A 20,437-nucleotide genomic window follows, 5' to 3' on the forward strand; every position below is an offset into this window, starting at 1 on the left:
GAAGAGATGAATATATTTGAATATGTCTATTTAGTGATCTCTTCTTCAAAGGCCTGATATATATTGTTTTACTCTATTTCCTATAGATATTATATACATCACTCAAAGTACTTCTCAAAATACTTCATCTTACTATGGTAGAAAAGAGCTCAACTACTGTAATAAACACATTAATTTAATTCTCCTGATAAATGAGAGCTTGTCTCTCTTTAGAATTATTATATGTACCTTCATTGTATTTCTTCTCTTTCTCCCTCCCTTTCTTCCTTTTCCTTTCTCCCAGCATACCTGACCCTTTTTTTTTTTTTTTTGCTTTGAGGAAGATTTCTGGGTTTATATATTTTCTTGAAAATCAGGATGCAAAGTTCTTTGGAGAAAAGTTCATGTTCTTTCTTTCTTTTCTTTCTTTCTTCCTTTCTTTCATTTTTCTTTCCTTTGCTTCCTTTCCTTCTTTCCCTTCCTTTCCTTCCTTTCCCTCCTTCCTTCCTTTCCTTCCACCTTTCTTAAATTATCCGTGGTGCTTATAAAGAGATTCACAGATACCTGTTGATTTGTTCTTATGTTAGAATGAGTGGAAACAGTGTAAGGAGGGGAATAACAAGTCAAATCAAAACAGGGCCATGCAAATCACACTTTAGTGGACAAAATTAATCTTGAATATTATGTAAACCCTTCTAGGAACACCACAAGAACACCTAAACAGTAACAAACTCAGAATTGTTTGGAGAGACTTATGTTACTATGCTATATCCTCTTTAAAGGGGAAGCTTTCTGTATATATTAATTTCCACTTTGAAGTCTTTTTCTATAGTTACTTTAACAGAGTGCAATAAGATGATAGAAGAAAATGCCAAGCTACTTTACATTGATTTTTACTTTACAAAGTTTTTTCTTGGACACTAACAATTGAGTCTGACAAAGCTGATGTTGTCCTGACTGGGTAACCCAATTGGTTATAATGTTGTTTTAATAGGCTAAGGTTGTGGGTTCAATCCCAGGTCAGGGCACATACAAGAATCAACCAATTAACGCATAAATAAATGGAACAGCAAATCAGTGTTTCTATCTTTCCTCCTCTCCCCCTTCCTCTGTCTCTAAAAATCAATAAATAAAAATTTTTAAATAAAGCAAAAAGGAAAAGCAAATATTATTAGCCAGAGAACCGTTTTAAGAGCCTGAATAACTTATACAACTTCACACAGCTAGTAAGTGTGCTCTTACTACTCCAGGCTTAGAGAGTTATCTCAGCAAGACAAAAGTGGAAATAGGAATGAAAAAGTGTATCTGGACATGCCAGAAGTTATTAAAGCAGCAGAAGCTATTTTTATCTATTTGAACATTATACTTGCAGGCTGTGTACAAAGATTCAAATGTTGTCAAATCAGTGTGGAAGAAGGGAGAGGAAAACAATGGTGGAACCTGAGAAGAACGTGTTTCCGAATAGTTGAACATAACTGGTTTGAAACCTTCATTGTTTTCATGATTCTCCTTAGTAGTGGTGCTCTGGTGAGTAAATATTTAAACAAAAGTTGTATAATACTGTGTTAGAATAATCTAATACTTATGACTTATTAATCCTTTCTGTTATATTGTTTTTGTAAATGTACTTATTCCTGAACCCCTATTGTGTACCCATTTCCATTTCCATAGCATCAGCTATCACCCTTATTTGACAAATCCCAAACTGTTATCTCTGCTCATGATTTCTTCCTTAAACATACACATCTCTATATCCATCCACCCACCCATCTAGTCACCAGCTCACCCTCCTACCCATTTCCAGTGCATTTTTAATGACCTCATTTCATATCTTCCAGACTATGGACTTAATGTATAGCTACTCATTTCTGAGTTGACTTTTACTATGTATACATATATTTCTAATAAGCTATTGTTAATTTTTTCTTATTAAAGACTTATAAAATTTCTCCCCCCATTTGTTCATTGTACCAAAGAATATGAATATTTAATTACTTATATTTTAACAAGAAAGTAAGCATGGCATCTACAGTGAAGTTAATGGTAGTCCTGTGATTGAGAATCTATAACTTCTAAATTCTGATGGATTATGTTTCTGAATGGTATTATTATTTTCTTTTTATGAATAGGCAATAAGCCCTTAAGAAACACTCTCTGCCCCTTTTGAATTGTGTAATGAATTGTGTAACTATTCTTTTTTTTTTAAGTGAGAGGAGAGGAGATAGACTCCCACATGCATCCCTTCCGGGACCCATTCAACAACCCCCCTCTGGGGCCGATGCTTGCAACAAGCTATTTATTTAGTGCCTAAGATTGAGGCTGCACAGAGTCATCCTCAGCATCTGGGACTGACATGCTTGATTCAATCGAGCCATGGCTGTGGGAGACCTGCAGAAGGGTTGCGGGAAGGGAAGAGAGAAAGGAGGGGGTAAGGAGAGGGGGGAGAGGCAGATGGTCACTTTTCCTACATGCCTTGACCAGGAATTGAACCCAGGACTTCCGCATACCAGGTCATCAAATTACTGAGCCAACTGGTGAGGGCCTGTGTAACTATTCTTATGCTACTCAGGAAACAATAAATATAGGTAACAAATATTGGGCCTATGTGATTCATTTAAGGGTTGGTTTCTTCTAATATGAAGGTTTTCTTTACATCAGAATAAACTTACATTTATATGAAAATAATTTATAAAAATGTAAACTATAATAATATAGATAGCATTTCAGAAAAACACTAATACAAATGAAAAACTTAAGCCATAGATAGATAATAGCTAGATGATAGCTAGATAAATGGATCTTGCCTGATTGAAACAAAATTACTTGTTTCTTTAACTTAAGTTTATAATTAGAGTATAGGCCTGCATTTTTCTACATATATCTCTGATAAAATAAATTTCTCTACATGCTACTTCAAACAAGAAATCATCTTTTACCATTGAAATGAATATGAAACTTCAATGTCAAATATCAAGAGAGGTTCATAGTAGAAGAATACATAGTGCAATCTAGATGAAAAGTAATTTTACCTTATTGTCATTTCCTTTGCTGAGAAATATAAACTACCATCAAAATGAAAGGAGAAAAAGGACAAGTGAGCCTAATTATGCATTAAAATTAGACAATGTGATGGTCAATTACAATTTTGGCTTTATAAAAAAAACAATTTCTAATTTATGAAAAATATAAGCTTTTCTTTTTATTTATTCACCTCCTTTCCATGACAAAAGGCCAACAAAGGGAAGCAAAATTCATTAAATGAAAGGAATGAAATACTTCAAGTTAGGGTAACATCATCAGGATATGACATCAAGACATATTTCCTAATAAGTCAAATTGACTTATTAGAATTATGTTTTTACTTTTTCCTTCAGCTATAGCATAGATGGAGAGTATAAATTTTCCCTTGATTCATTAAAAGATCTTTAAGACTAAAAAAAAAAAAAAAGGCAGCAATAGCTACTGTTCCTCTCTCCTCCTATTCCAATTCAATATCATATATTTATATACTTAGAAAAAAATAGCTCATAGAATATAATTTTTTTAGAAATCTAAAATGTATAACTTTTTCTTTATAGGCATTTGAAGATATATATATTGATCAGAGAAAGACAATTAAGACAATGTTGGAATATGCTGACAAGGTTTTCACTTACATTTTCATTCTGGAAATGCTTCTAAAATGGGTGGCATATGGTTATCAAACATATTTCACCAATGCCTGGTGTTGGCTGGACTTCTTAATTGTTGATGTAGGTATCCTCCATATCTTTGTCTTTCATTCAAGGTATTTTGTCTTATCTATATGCTAATTCTAAAATAGCAAATCTCTTGACCACTATGTTATGTTGACAAGGTATGCTACTAAATAGTCCCTAAACTAAATCACTGGACAATACTGTATTTTTTGTAAGAATAAGCTATTTTAGTAATGATTTAGCATTGGAGTGAGGGTATATATGATTATCTAGGAATAAAGCTGAATAAAAAAATAACAATGGTAGTTTTTAGGGAAATTGGGTATGTTGCTTCAATTTCTTATATTGTGAGTTAGGTGATTTTGAATCCCAACCCTACCACTGACTGGTTATATGCCAGTGAATAAGTTATGTGGCTCCTGACTCTGTAAATGAGTAGATACAGATTAAAGGCACTTAATAAACAATTATGATTGTAGGAGCGCCTGTGAACTTTTTAAATTCTCTTTGGTATACTCAAAGTTTTTGAAGGATAGGTTTAAAGAGTATATAACATAGAATATAACTTCATTATAGGAAGTGAGGTATACAGAATGTAGGGAAAAGCTATTTTATGCAGTGATGACAGTGTCCCTACAATGAAGACTAATAATGTGCCAGACCTTCAAAGGTTGGTACATCTTGTGGACGAGTCCTGCTGAGGGTGAAGACGACAGAGACGCAAAGACCTGACTCCGGGGATCAGGTTCAGTGACGCAGATCCACTTTATTCAGGAAGTAAGCTAGCTTATATACATGGGTTCAGCCTATATAGGGTGTTACATCGTGTCCTTCATAGCCAATGGCTGAAAAGATCAGGGAGCTGCATGGTTGGTGCTAAGTCACTTCCTTATAGTGGGCGAGCTCCCTTCCTGGGTATGCCCAGGAGGCTTCTGGGAGCTGGAGTATTCTCACAGCATTGCATCAGCCACAGCTGCTAGGAATGTGCTCTGCGCTCCACCCACATCTCCCTCTTCTCTTTTAATTAAGGCCAATTGGACTTGATGAATAACAGTTTGCTGTTGTTGTAGCTTCTAAATGCTACGCATTATGCAACCGGACCCTAGTAGAACTAAAACAACTATAATACCTATTATACTATATGCTAATAGATTAGCTGGATTAAACAATGAGGCAAGCTTCTGTAATGTTTGACTAGTTAGAAAATAGAACGGGGGTCTTAAACAAGGGATTCCTCCTAGGGATTGGGATGTCATTTCCCTCCCATTGTGTTACAGAGACCTTCCAGGTGCTGTTAAACACAGTTACATTTTGATTGTAAAAAATGGACATAGGTCCATACAGGCCCCCTTCCCACAAAGGTCCCAGCATCTGAACACGGAATGGATGGCTTGCCACGGGCTGTGTACTGCATACGGTTGCATTCCATCACAGGTGTTGAAGGCATCGTTGGTGGAGTCATCTTGGGACACCAGGAGTGGCCATACATTCCTTCCTGGGGTCCAAATTGGATGCAGGCTATTTTCTGGAAAAACACAAGCATAACCTCTCCCTTGTGTTAGAAGGGGTGCAGTCCCTGTCACTGAGCTGTGGCTGGGTCCTTCCAGTGTACTAAAGGCAACGGGGTTGGTTGGCTACGAAGGCCTCCCCAATGTTTATAAGAGGGAGTTACTCCTTCAGAATGAAAAGTTAAATAATTGAGAGTGAATACAGCACTGAGAAGCACTTCTCCAGGTGAGGCCCGGGACATATCCCCCCTTTCTTTTTGAATTTGAAGCTTAATGTCTCTGTGTCGTTGTTCTACAACAGCATGTCCTTGGGGATTATAAGGAATGTCAAGGCGGTGTGTGATTTGCCATTGGGAACAAAAGACTTTGAATTGGCTGCTGTTATAACAGGGTCCATTGTCAGTTTTAATTTCCCAGGGTACACCAATGCAAAGCATGGCCTGTCAAAGGGCACAAATTGCATGTGTAATTTTTTATCCTTCTACGGCTGTGGCCGAGATGGCACTGGAGAAGATGTCTACTGCTAAGTGTACATAGCAGAGTTTGCCAAATTGGGGGACATGAGTGATGTCTATTTGCCACACAGCATTAGGCTGTAAGCCTCAAGAGTTGACACCCTGTGGTTGTAGGGAGCCTAAGGGTAGTAAAGGCCCGCACTGTTTATATATGCGAACAAGGTGTTTGCAGGTTGCATGAGTGAGATGGGGTAAGAGAGATTTGAGAGAATGGGCAAACATATGAAACCAGGAATGAAGTTGTCTGGCTTGCTCAATAGGGGAAACTGTTAAAACTAGATAATCAACTTGTGTGTTGCCTGCCACTAGGGGGCCAGGCAAGCCAGAATGGGAGCAAAGATGCTGAATATACCAAGGGTGTTGTCGCTCCTCTAACAGTTCTTTTAGCTGGCTGAGAGCCCTATCTAGTAATGTCTGCTTGGGCCAGAAGGTGGAATGGGCAAGGCATTTGACTGTTTGTACTGCATAAGCACTATCTGAAGAAATGTTAAGGGGGCCATGTTGCCAAAGGCGTAGCGCATAGTAAATGGCTAGCAGTTCACCTACTTTTTCGGATCCCTCATAACGAAATTTGTGGAATTTAGTGCCTTTTGTTTGTGCTTTGAACACTATTCCACAATAGAACTGGCTGACATCTGTAAATGTAAGCATGCTGTGTGGAAGAAGGGTAGATGCTGGATATAAATGAGGGGTGGGAGAGAGAGAGTGAGAGATACAGAAAATAGACAAGACAGACAGACAGAAAGAAAAAAGACACATGGGGGTATATAGGCTAGCCCATGGGTCTGCAGCAAGAACATGTGTTGGAAAAAATGGCGTCTGAGAGGCTGGGGTGGGGCATTGAGCCCTGGCAGGGAATGCAGAAGTAGCGACTTCTGCTTTTTCTGGAGGCAGAGCTGATGGCTCAGTTGGCAATTTGGTTGGTTTCATTTCTGCGCACTCAGCCGCAAACTCGAAGGCTAAGCTACTTTCTTCCTCAGTGGAGGGGGGCGAATAGGGTGGTAGGGGCTCCTCTGAAAGAGGAGTAGCCTGCAGGACCCCAGGGACCTGCGGAGGGTCCCCAGCAGGAGCACCAGTCAAGCAAGCGTGTATTGCCAATAAGGTAGGAGTGAGGCCAAGAGGAAAGGTTTGTCCCCCATGTATTTCGTCCGACTGAACGTGCCAGAAAGCTCAGCCCAAGTATCTGGGTCCCAGAGCAGCGCGTCCTCAATCCAGAGATTGAAACCAGAGAGTATCTCCCAGTAAGTACAAGGTTCCTTTTCACAAACTTTAACTCGCCTACTCTGCAATAGGGTGTGCAGGGCTTGAGCCTGCGGGGCTGGAGAGTAGGGGAGAAGGTTTCCCATTGCAGAGGGTCACTTACCCATCCCTTGGATGCCAGTTAGGTCCCTGCCCAAAGTTGGGCGCCCAATGATGTGGACAAGTCCTGCCGGGGGTGAGGATGACGGAGACGCAAAGACCCGACTCCGGGGACCAGGTTCAGTGACGCACATCCACTTTATTCAGGAAGTAAGCTAGCTTATATACACAGGTTCAGCCAATAGGGTGTTACAGCATGTCCTTCATAGCCAATGGCTGAAAAGATCAGGGAGCTGCGTGGTTGGCGCTGAGTCACTTCCTTATAGCGGGTGAGCTCCCTTCCTGGGTATGCCCAGGAGGCTTCTGGGAGCTGGAGTATTCTCACAGCATTGCATCAGCCACAGCTGCTAGGAATGTGCTCTGCGCTCCACCCACACATCTAATGATTAATACTGCATTTGCCTTAAAACAAATGATGGCCTGTGGATTAGTTAAAGTTCAACATCATGTTTCATGTTATCAGTTTATCATAATTTCAGTGTATATCAAATATCACAAATTTCATAGCAACAGTTTGATCCTAAAAAGATGACAATACAGCAGATCTATGAAGGCTTCTTGTGGAAAGTATTTCTAAAATAAGAGTCCTCATATGTTATTATCTTCTTAACTCTAAACATAGGCATAGTCAGATCTATTTGAAAAGCTTAATAATGTTTCTATGAAACAAATGAATGAGAGAAAACCTCAAAGAATTGCTTTTTCACATCATAAAGAGAAATAGTTTCTAATATTGAGGTTTTAAATATTAGAAAGAAGTTATATTTTAACATTTCATAATTATTGCAAGTTGGTTTTAATAACCATTTCTGAAATAGTTTAGGAAAATAATTCAATGTAGCTTTTTGTAATTTTATAATAATAACACTTATTTTTTTCAATGTTCTATTTTAATTATTGGATAAGAATTAGTAAATCACCCTGAAAAAGACAAAAGGAATTACAGCACATCTAAAGTAATATTATAATTATAATAAACATAAGGCACCTTAATAAACTTAAAAATAGAAAATGTTATAAAACTAATGTCCAGTGTATTTGAAATCATCCAATACTAGCCACTTTCAAATACTGTAAATGATATTGTAACTCTGGATATGGAGTTTTGGTAAATTTTTATTTAGAGAATTAGACAAGCAACATTTTATTTAGTCTTTGCATATTTCATACAAATGAAGTAAATTCATTGATTTATTTACTTTGTAAGATTGATTGGCCATTTTGGAGCAGGTACTATGGCAGAAGCTATAAATTAGCATAAAATTGAGAGTTTTATAATGAAATAATTTTTACATTATACTTACTTACATAGAAATAAACTTTAAGTGAAAACACAAGGTATTAGCAAGACAAAGAAGTCCCTTTGAGAAATCAACTTTAAAATTAATGTAATTTTGCACATTAATTTTAGAGAGTATCAATTATAATTAGTTGAGCATACCAATGCAAGATAGATTTCTTGCTTTTTCTGATAACAATAGAAGTTTTTATATTATATTTAGCCATGGGAAAAGTTCTATATTTAGGAACTTAATAAAGCAAGGATAAGCAATGACATTTCTTACATTTGGATTTCCTTCTTTTTAAATTAATTTTTATTTAGTTTTTAAAACTAACTAGTCTACTCATAACTTAATTGAACAACTAAGAAATTACATAACATTTGAGGTATTTTATTCAACCTGTTTTTAATTAACATCTTAAAAGCTACTTTTTGCATCAAACTGAAAACCTTAAAATTTTTAAAGGTTTACTAAAAATAGGTAACCATTTACCTTTTGAGTAGTTATAAGCAAAGATCATATTTGTTGTATGATGTATTAACTACAAATTGAATGACAATTCTGTTTTTTCATTTGTTTATTAATACAGGTTTCATTGGTCAGTTTAACAGCAAATGCCTTGGGTTACTCAGAACTTGGTGCCATCAAATCTCTCAGGACACTAAGAGCTCTGAGACCTCTAAGAGCTTTATCACGATTTGAAGGGATGAGGGTAAGGAAACTGAAAGACCCAGAAGTATTGCCTATAGTTAAAATTAAATTAAATTAAATGTCAAAAAGGAAAAGAAATGCATGCAAAGGAATGGCAAATCCTTGCAGAATTGCTAGTTTATCTTTTATCTGTTGCATATTTACTTCTAAGTGATATGCAAGAGAATTTAGGCCTCCCTTGAAATGATAGAATATCATTTATCTGCTGTGCTTATTAAAAGTGACTTTATTTCCTAATCTATCTTGGGAGTTTCCTTATAAAGCTGTATACAAAAAAGCAAATGCACTGTTAAAGTGCTATGCAGAATGATAAAACAATAATCTACTAAAGTGAATTTGACATCATGTGCTTCTTATTTGTGGTGATCTCAACTGCACTTTATGAGTTTTATTGAAAATAATCTGAATCACACATGTGCCTAAGGAAAGTGTAAAGGAAAAAAAAATAACTATCAGAATTTTGTCTGTATAATGCCAAATTTTGCATAGTTTTAATATATTTAAGGATTGATATTAAATATAGACTAAATTTTAAACTTTTACAAAGTTAAGTATAATATAGCCTCAACTTATAATTGCATTACTCTTCTTAATTTATATCAATAGTAATAATAACAAAGAATTTTTATATATTTATAACTCCATACAATTTTTTATGACAATGAAATAAAACATTCATAGCATAATGAACACAAAATGTCATTTTGACTCATCAGGTAGGTGATTTATAAATTAACCATAACTTAAATCTCATTTATCAGAATGACACAAAATTTTATATTACTTTCTCTAAGAAAATACTAAACCATTCTTTATGATTGTAACAAATTAGAAATTTTGCCATTATTTACTTATTTTCCATGCCTTTTTAAAGCATAAAGTATTTATATATAAGATGTATAATAAAAAAGTAGTTGTTTATTAAAAAATCAAAATTATTTTACCAAAACAAAGATGCTAAATTAAGTGTGATTCGAATAGAAAAACATTACTCTTTTGCTGCCTAAGATACATGTAAAGCCAGTAGCCACAGCCACCACAGCCGCCTGGCCAATTCAGGTTCGCATTTGATTCGGACAGACAGTAATGAAACAATGGAGCCAAGAACTGGTGGGCCATTAGCTTTAATACTAGCTTGCACCCACAGGCAAGAAATACACACAGTGGGAAAATACTTCCCTTTCTATTCAGGGCTCCCAAAGCCACTGACTTATCCGAGTTTTCCTAGAATCAAAGGTTTGTATCTCACCAGCCTTATTCACCTCTGTTCCCCGTCTCCTTCTCTCTGCACAAACTCTGCACAAACTGGCTTCTCCTTCAGCACTCCGCCATCTTGGCTGTTTCTCCTCTCCTCCACGTGGCCTTTCTCTGCTCTCCTCTCTCTGCTCTCCTTTCTCTGTTCTACTTTTTAGCATGGGCTCCTCTGCCCCATTTTATAGTGTAGAAATCAAAACCTTTAATCCAATATACAAACAAGGAAGTCTCTGATACAAAGTCACTTATCTGAAGCATAATGGGATTCCTCATGAGAGTACATCATCCCACATCATGCAACAGTCAAGGGTGTGGGGAAAAGCTTAGTCTTAAAACTAAGCCTGATCTGTGGTGGCACAGTGGAGAAAGCATTGACTTGGAATGCTGAGGTTGTTGGTAAAACTAAGCCTTAGGCTATAATAATCCTGCCTGCTTACAGCCTGTCTCCCACACCCAATGCAAACTATAAGTGAGCAAACATATATATCATATTTACAAACTTATTTGACCAACAACATAGTTATTTTATAAAAATAAAGTTGTATAGATTTCTATTTCCATTTTCTAGGTGTTTATAGTCTTATTATGTGTTCTTCTAAAATAAAATTTAGTTTAGACATCACTTTGTAAGAACATAAGACTTTTCTCAGTTTCCCTAACATAGGTAAAAAAATTTCCTCAGAAACAATTCAACACAATGTAATATAGTGTTATTTTATTTCTTACAGAAATCCCTATATTTTTACTAAAATATAAAAATGAATTCTCTTCAGTGTATGTGAAAAATAAGTTTATTATCCAATTAAAATGTGACTTTCTATTGTTTCAGTATGCCAGTTTCAGTTCAGGATATAAATATTATTTTAATACATTCTGCTTGAAAACTTGTCACCTGAATCAAAATAGAGTTGTCTCTCTTATTCCAGGTTTCACTCCATGGTTTCAATTACCCACAGTCAACTGGGGTCCACAAATATTAAATGGAAAATTCCAGAAATAAACAACTCATAAATTTTAAATTGTGATCCACTCTGAGCAGGGTGATGAAATCTCACACCATCCTACTCTGTCCTACCTAAAACATGAATCATCTCTCTGAACAATGAGATAGTCATTTAGTAGCCACCCTGGTTATCAGACAGACTCTCTTAGTATTACAGTGCTTGCATTCAAGTAACCCTTATTTTGCTTAATAATGGCCCCAAAGTGCAAGAGCAGTGATGCTGGCAATTTGAATTTGCCAAAGAGGCCTTACAGTGGGTGAGTACTTCCTTTAAGTGAAAAATGTATAGTAGAGTAAAATATTTTTAAAGAGCGACACCACATTCACATAACTTATATTGTATGTTGTTATAATTGTTCTATTTTATTATTAGTTATTATTATTAATCTCCTATTGTGCTTAATTTATAGTTTAATATTTATCATAGGTTTGTATGCATAGGAAAAACAGTATATATCAGGTTCCATAGTATCCATGGCTTGAGGCATCCACTAGAGGTCTTTGAATGTTACCCCACCTGATAAGAAGGGACTGCAATGATACACTTTAAGTTTCCTCTAATCTGAACAATGCTAAGCATTTGAAGGTGTAATAAACATTTCAAAATTGACTATGGTTCAAATTGCCAAATATTCTCATATTTAACATCGTATTTTTATAACAGTGTTGATCCTGTAATTCTACCTGTAACTTTTACAGAAATTGCCTTATCTCTAATTATTGATCAATAATGCTTTTTATAGTATAAGAAGAGATTACTTTTTGAAACTTGGAGTTTTAAAAGCATAAGTTCATTAAAAATGCTTATAGAAAATGAACTAATTTAAATTAATGGATTTCTGAATATGGTTCCGTGCTTCATAATTACAGCATATATACAACCCATAAATGGCTTATTATCTCAATGTGTATTTGGCATTGTAGAGACAAAAATAACCTGATTATGGATTCTATTTTTTGTGTTTCGAAATGATTGGATTTTTTGACTTTGTGAAAAACGTAATCATGGATGATGGTGAGAATGGAGATAATAATAATGATTATAATTGAGAAGTGAGATTTGAATATATTTAGAAACTCTCATTTTATTTTTTCCCTAGCATAAAATCACAATAGTTGTGTAAAAGCGTAAATCAGACATTCATTTTATTTTTGTTATTTTGTCACATTTTCAAAGCATGTGCTTTTATGCAACATTACCAAAAAAAGCATGCTATACAATGCTTGATAGGAAGTTAGAAGGTAATAAACAAATTATCATCACGTTGCATTTTATGTTTTGCATGCTTTATGCACATTCTGGCTGAGAGCTATTAAACATTTATTGTATTTCAAATTTCCAGTCCAAATTTTTCAACTTGTAAAACTGAACTGACTGAATTGATGTCGTGATTACCTAGAGTAAAATAAAATTTGTACTTAAATTTGTGTTTTTAATTTCCTAATCTAGGAAATTGTAAAATCTTCTTTTTCTAAAGAACTCAAGCCTTGATTGATAGGGAAACAGACAGAGAACATCATATTCGAAAGTAACACCAAATGTTCTGTCATATCAGATTTCTAACTAATAACAAACTATATATTTCTATTTTATATAGGATAATCTTGCTCCAACTTGGATGGGGTGGAGCGCTGGTTCCTCCCCTCAGCCCTTTATTATGGGTACTGTATTACCCCTTTTGCTACCTTTCATCCTTGCACTGTGACTTTGTATAGTGGGATGTGGGAGGGATCGGGAAGGGTACTATTGTACCACAGAAGGGAAAATACAGTGTTTACATTTTAATCCCCTATTTTCAACTGTCTTGGAATTTCTTTTGAGAAAAATACCTTTTAGTATTTACCCTCTGTGGATTTGAACCCCAACTGTTGAAATCTTTATTAAGTTTCAGTGAATAAGATTTAGTTATGTGTATATTGAGTGATCTTATTGATGGGGAGATTGACTGATTGGTGATGGTGGGAGACTTTGGTTTAGAATGATTGAGTGAAAAATTTAACTTGTCAAGTTGATGATGCTCTTTGAAACATAAAACACTTGTCGTTTTCTGTATTGGTCTCAGTCCTGAAAATTACCACAAGATACCAGCAGTTAATTCCTTGCCTTATTGCCTTATGTGAGCAGATGCTAGGGTACACTATTTCTGCTTTCATAAGACTGGTATTGACTATGTGACCATTCTTATCTTTTTTTATTAAGTGTAAGTCTTTAAGGATCATTCTCAAAAGGTAACAAGGGAAAAATATATTTAAAAAGACTTGAGTAAACACTTGTGATTTATGTATTAAGTGAAAGTAAGTTAATATACAAGGATATACAAGGACATTTGAATTATACATGCTAGAATACCCTCTTAGAAACAAAAAAAAATCATGTGTTTTAATAATATGTTTTAATTGCTGAATTTAAATTAAATTTATTAAATTAATGATTCATTAAATTAAATTTAAATTCATTAATTAAATTAATTTGCTGCATAAACTCACTCAGAATAAATCACTTCCAACTAACTGCTTAGGATCATAGAAGATATCACAGTGAAAACAAATGAAAATAAATGTACATTTTATATATTATTGAAGTTTAAAAATGTGAAAGAAGGAAAATATTTATTTTTGAGGCAGAAAAAGGTTATAATTTTATATGGATAATTGATGTATCATATCTTTCAAAAATAATTACCTTAATTAAACTTCATAATAAATATAGTCATCAGATTATAAAAAGATTCTCTTACTCTTCTTTATACTAAATAATGTGTGATTTCTACTTTGCCTACTTTTGATTTTCATATATATAGTTTTTTCTGTATTTCAATTAAAGAAACTTTAAAATCCATAAGTAGTATTGATTTGAAGTTCAAAGACCATTTACACAAGAAGACTTTTCTGCATGTATCAAAATTCCTCAATTAATTTGCATATTTGTCAATCCCTCAGTTCATATTGATTTAATAAAAAATGCAGATAATAAACCAGAAACAGAAATAGTTCTTATAAGAGTGGATTGTGCTAGAATAGATAAATTCTACTTAATGATGTTTTACAAAATATTTGTGAGAAGCAGCATCCCCTAGTATTAATTCATTAAAATAGTTTCTTTCTTTGGTATCTCATTTACGCAGCCTGAAACCTTAGTCTTTTCTTTCCAACTTATTCAGGCTGGTCCTCCCTAGCATTTTCACCACGTGGGAACCAATTACTGCAATTCCCTGAGGCTGAAGAGAAGTAATGCACCTCCCTCTGTGCTGAACCAAGAACTGGGTTGGGGCCCGTGGGAAAAGACAATCCTTTCCCTGATCCTTCGTTGTCTAATTTAATAAAATCATGTATATTAAAGGACTTTTGTGTAATACATTTCCTAATACTATGTGGAATGTTTTCCAAAATATAGTTCTTACCTTCATAAAACTAAACCTCTTCTCTGGGCCAAATGTATGCCCACATGGCAGTCATTTGAAAGGCACTGCTGCACCACACTTACATCATGGATTCCATAGTGTTCATTTCAACGCCAAACAAGTCCCTTTTTTCAAAGTAGACTTCTCAGACATACTCATCCCAAATACTTGTTATGCCCAGCTCTATAGTCTCATTCCATATCCAAAATTAACATTTAACAATTAAGCTTTGATCAATAAATGCTAATCAAGCTAGACTTTACTTCATTCACTCATTCAATGAACCATTTTTCTATTCCTATTCAAAGCACTCTGTTATATTTCTATATTCAAGGCACTAAAGGCCTTGGAAAATTCACAAATGTATTTTTGCATCTTAAATTTTAAAAAGAAAAAAACCTATCATTTTTGAGGATTACAGGAATGCAATTAGCTCTAATATAAGAGCAATATGGGTACCTGATAAGTGCAAATGACTCCAAGGAGAATTAGTGATGTTGAGTGTGAAGCACAAAAGATGCTACTTCTTTCTAGCCTACTTTCTGAACTGGACCTATGTTAGCCTCATTCTTTCCATTTGCCAAATGAGAACACAGTACTAAATTAACTGTATGGTCCTGATTAGCACTAGAATTTTGATTCTTGAATTCAAAGTAGGAAACATTCATCTTTATTTTGGAAGCTGAACTGAAGTGGTGAACTTAGGCTCCATGAAAAAAAAAAGTGCTGCTTGAAATAAAACTTGTGAGAAGAAGCTAGGGAAGTTAAAACTAGAAATGTAGATTGTAGAGTGTTTTGAATATCAGGGTAAAGAGAATACCTGATAAAGAGTGGGGAGCCATTAAATAATTTTAAAATGAGACTTGGAGAAGATTAATTCATCTTACATTGATCAAAAAAAGGAGTAAGTTAGAAGGTTCTAACGATAATGCAAGTATGAATTATAAGAGGCAAGAACTAGGATTGGGAAAGGGAAAATGGAAAAGAAATGACAGAGATGAGAAAGATTTTGAAGAAAGAAGAGTGAGGCATTACAGATTGATGTGAACAAAAATTTTAAGAAATAGGTATAAACAGCCAGTGCTCTGTTCACACTCCAAACTGGCTGTTGTAGGTAAAAATATACATTTTAACATGTACTCTTGTGTATACACAGTAGAAATAGCTTTTTTATTGTAATGGTAAGCAAAATATTTAGAAAAGGAAGCAAATAAGTAGTAACTTGATATCAGCTTTTAAATTTTGAATCCAAGAGTAATCTAAGTATATCCACACATCTAAAGTGAAATATAAAATAAATATTTCTTCAATCAATTGTATTCACACAGACAACCAAGTGAGACTTGAAGTAAGGTGACTTGTGTCAGTATGGTAGGTTGTATAGACTTCATTATTTGGATCTGCCTGGATAACCCAACCAACTTATTTTTCATGCTCGTTTCTCCACCTTTGTCATTAGTAGTTTTATCATTTCCTTTGGCCCACTTATTACATACACTGTTTTGTAACCCCAGAAGGCCTATGGTTTTTACAGACTTTAAGCAGGGCTTGAAGCATGTGGAATTTGCTCATGTGTTTGTTTTTTTCAGACAGTCACAAAACTTTGTTCTAAAAATACACTGACATCAAATGGCAGATAGAAGATATTTTGATGCCTGTGGTTTACTTTGGATCATATTGACAAGAATAATAGAGACACAAAGGTAGAATGAACTTAGCTATTAATGTTCAAATATGAGGCGTCATCTGCCACTTAGGAGCGTTTTAGGGCCTGTTTTATCTTCCCTCTTAGCTACTCCTGTGCAGCTCAATGGGAACTGTGGAGGAGGAAGCAAGGACAGTCATCCCAACAATGTTGTCAAATACAAAAATTCAGATTTTTAATTTATGATCCAGAAATAAAAACTAGGGGAAAAACATGCTTCTATAGACTAAAAGTAGATAATGATTTAGCACTGAACTTGATGTAATCACATCAGATTTGGAAACTATATATGGCATCCCTCCTTATTTTCCTGAGAAACTCATTCCTATTATGTTTCATTTAAAATAAGTTTATTGAATTAAACTCAGTAAATGAAACGACTGACATGACTGGAGCTTGAAATAAAGATGTGATGATCTAATGAAATACATAATGCTAAATTGTCTTGCTTCTTATGCAAAAATTATTAGTCATAGCAATGCATGAATAATTAAGGACAGAACTATATTAGGTATTTGATATATTTATATTTATACATCTTAATTTTAATTTATTAAAGTATATTGGTCAAATTGACTTGTCCAAATATTTTAGTTTTATTCTTTAATATACTGTATTTTTTAATGAGTTAGTCTTTATTAGGGTTTTCTATTTTTTTTTTCTAATAAACAACATATATTCTGACTTTCTCTGGCAGGAAGTTCCTCTGATTTCACTTTTCCTTTAACTTTTGAGAACTTTCCCTTCTCTATTTTTAAACTTTTCTATTTCTTTGTCATATTGTCTATATTTGTTCCCCAAAATGTATAGCTTAAGAAGTGGATATCATTGTAAGATTTTATTTTACTTTGCTTTTCAATATCCTAGTGTAGTCTCAATAGTGAAAAATTTAGAAAAGCTAAAGATTAGTAGGGGAATGTCTTACCTTTTTTTAACCAACAAGAATTCTGACTTTTCTTTTTTTCCATTTGTGTAATAGGTGGTTGTGAATGCCCTTTTAGGAGCAATTCCATCCATCATGAATGTGCTTCTGGTTTGTCTTATATTCTGGCTAATTTTCAGCATCATGGGCGTAAATTTGTTTGCTGGCAAATTCTACCACTGTATTAACACCACAACTGGTGAAATGTTTGAAATCAGCGAAGTGAATAATCATTCCGATTGCCAAAAACTAATAGAGAGAAATGAAAGTGCCCGATGGAAAAATGTGAAAGTAAACTTTGATAATGTAGGATTTGGGTATCTCTCTTTGCTTCAAGTTGTAAGTGAAAACTCTTTTTCTCTGAAATTTATTTATTGTTTTGCATAATAACAAAGTAATGTCATACATCCGTTATTTAGTTACTAAAAAGAAAGTTTGTAACATATTTCTTTTTTCTAATTCGGATTTATTAGTACTAACTTATGAACCCACATTGGTGGAAACTTCCGTATATTTAAGCAATACAGACATAGTTGATAGTGGACAGATATGTCAGTTCTTTCCAAAGGTCTTGTTCTCTTTCTTCTCATATTGCTTTCTCTTCCCATATAAAAAAGTTGATTAATACCGCAATAAGTTTATTCTTTTTTTCTATTGCAATTGAAAAGTTTGTTTCATGAGGGACTACCCCCCCCCACCGCTCCCAAAGCACACACACCTGATTGCATTGACTCAAATTGGTGCAAATTAACTGCAACTAAGTTGTATTATTCGAATTGAAGATTGGGAATTGTTATTTATGTTTTAGGGTCAGATTCTTACAGTGAAATGGAAGTAAATACCAAGTAATGCCTGGATACCGAAATAAAACATAAGCAGCTGTTTCTTCACCCTCAAATGATCTTTCAAAACAATTACTTAAATCTATTTTAGCTTAATAGTGTTTTCACTCCTGGGTCTCTAAGACTTGATTTATTTAAAAAAAATAATAAATTAATTTTTAAAAAGTTTAAAATTTACAGAAATGAAAAAGATGGTAGTCCTTTAAATATTTTCCTATGAGACTGCTTTTAGCTACACCTGCATCACTAGAAAGCAGTGAATAAAGACAGAATCCAGATTGTTAGGAAAGCATTGTAAACATACAGCTCTATTTTGGCCACTGAAACTCCACTAACAAATTTTAAAAGCTGTACAACTTCCTCTCTTGTGATTCTACAGAGGGTTTTTGTTTTGTTTTGTTTTTGTTTTTTACCAAGATTTTGATTTCTATTGTTCAAGCAGGAGACAAGCCAGGCAAACAAACATATACTGATCAAAACCCCCTTGCATCTCTCATAGGTGTCCATACTATTATTTCTTTACATATTATTCCCACCCTCTTGTTGGAAATTCTTATTTCTCTTGTGGATGTTGCTGACTTACTCTGAATGCTCATGCAATTACAATAGGGGTTTTAAAAATCAGGCAAATAAGATTTCTTTAAATATTATAATAGACACATGATATTTCCTTGGGCATTTATCTTAATGCTTAACTAATAACCATACTTTTATATAACACCAAAGTGTGTCACTCTATAAAATGAAGAAAATAAAATTTGAAAATTTCAAAGAATTCCTTAAAAACTAAACAATTATAAAAATTTAAGATAATGATCCTGCACAAAGCCATTAAATAAATTCTGCAACTAAGGAAACTCGAAGCTTCATACTTGACTTTATACAAAATTACCTTTGTTGAATTCATTGAAATGGTTCTTTGAATTACCTTTCTCTGTTTCTGTACCTACTGTGTAATGGACTTGTTCTATCATTGACTTCAGCCATTGACACATTTAATATTTCCCTCTTTGATATACAAATAACTTCTATTTTCTAGCTAATGATCATTACTTTCTCTTCACTGCCATCACACAAACCCTTATGTGGCTTTCTTCCAATGATATCCACCACCCCACAAGTGTTTGTGTTATGATAAATGTTTGTGTGTATTACAATACAGATGCTGAAAGCTTTGCTAAACTTGCTCACTAAAAAACAGTCCTCTCAGTATCATAGGGCTCAAAATTCATCATGTTCAGGGACAAATAACAGATTACTATAAGTTATTAGACTTAAGATCCTTCTTGAATTTGTGAGTGCTAAGGGTCTACTGTGCTTTTTTTTTTTTTTTTTTTACCTTTCTTACCTATATCAACTTACTTTCATAAGAAATTATAGAAAAGAATGGAATATAAGATTTTTTCTGGTTATGATGTTTGAAAATGCTTAAAAGGATAGTTGCAACTCTTTTTATACAAAGATGGGCAAAAGTAAGCTTACAGTTATAATACAAATAATACAATAATTAATAAATAATACAAGAATTAACTGTTTTGTATACTTAGAAGCCTACTTTTTCCTACCTATGTATGTCTGTATGAACCTAAGAGTGTTACAAAGCAAGAGAAATCTTAAACTCTCAGTCACTTTCATCACCTTGCCGATAGATCTTAGCAGATGATCAGATCGTTGTAATTGTTTTGCTGCTACAAACATTGCCAAATATGGCATTATTTGTAAACTTTCTAAAAGTATTCTACCAGATTTTGATAACACTTTAAATTTCATAATTTTATTAACTCTAAAGAATTGAGAAGTATTTGTGACTTTTTTATCAATTAGGAGAATATATCAAAGGAGCATTTTGTTTACTATGTGTTCTAAAAATGAAAAGACTTTCTGCAATATCGTGTTGGTCCAAAATGCATATAACATATGCTTTCAAAATCTTTGAAAATTGTTTTTTAAAGATTATATAAGTAAAAATATTTATTAAAAGTCAGGTCTCAATTATTTTTACACCAAAGTAAAGCATGCATGTCCTTTTTAATAGGCAACATTTAAGGGATGGATGGATATAATGTATGCAGCAGTTGATTCCAGAAATGTAAGTATTTCATACATCCTTTTTATAATATTGGTTAGATGCTAAAATTAATTCAGCAGAGCATAGAAGCCAAATGCAATGATTCTACAATGATTAAAAACAGTAAAGGAAAAAATATGACTCAAATTAATATTCAAGTATAGTATATCAACATTTATCAAAAAATCT

At 33.9% G+C, this 20,437-nt stretch overlaps 1 protein-coding gene across 5 annotated transcripts in view; it reads left to right on the top strand.

The window, feature by feature from the left end:
• Window positions 1–20,437, top strand: part of LOC136337604 (sodium channel protein type 1 subunit alpha) — a 139,321-nt gene that overhangs the window by 106,817 nt on the left and 12,067 nt on the right. For all 5 annotated transcript variants that reach the window (XM_066279044.1, XM_066279039.1, XM_066279042.1 and 2 more), the window contains 5 exons: window positions 1,352–1,506; window positions 3,558–3,731; window positions 8,932–9,054; window positions 17,396–17,677; window positions 20,216–20,269. In XM_066279044.1, coding sequence (XP_066135141.1) covers window positions 1,352–1,506; window positions 3,558–3,731; window positions 8,932–9,054; window positions 17,396–17,677; window positions 20,216–20,269 — 788 coding nt within the window. The remainder of the gene's footprint in view (window positions 1–1,351; window positions 1,507–3,557; window positions 3,732–8,931; window positions 9,055–17,395; window positions 17,678–20,215; window positions 20,270–20,437) is intronic.

Source organism: Saccopteryx bilineata, chromosome 5 (assembly GCF_036850765.1).
Source record: "Saccopteryx bilineata isolate mSacBil1 chromosome 5, mSacBil1_pri_phased_curated, whole genome shotgun sequence".
Lineage (NCBI taxonomy): Eukaryota > Metazoa > Chordata > Mammalia > Chiroptera > Emballonuridae > Saccopteryx > Saccopteryx bilineata.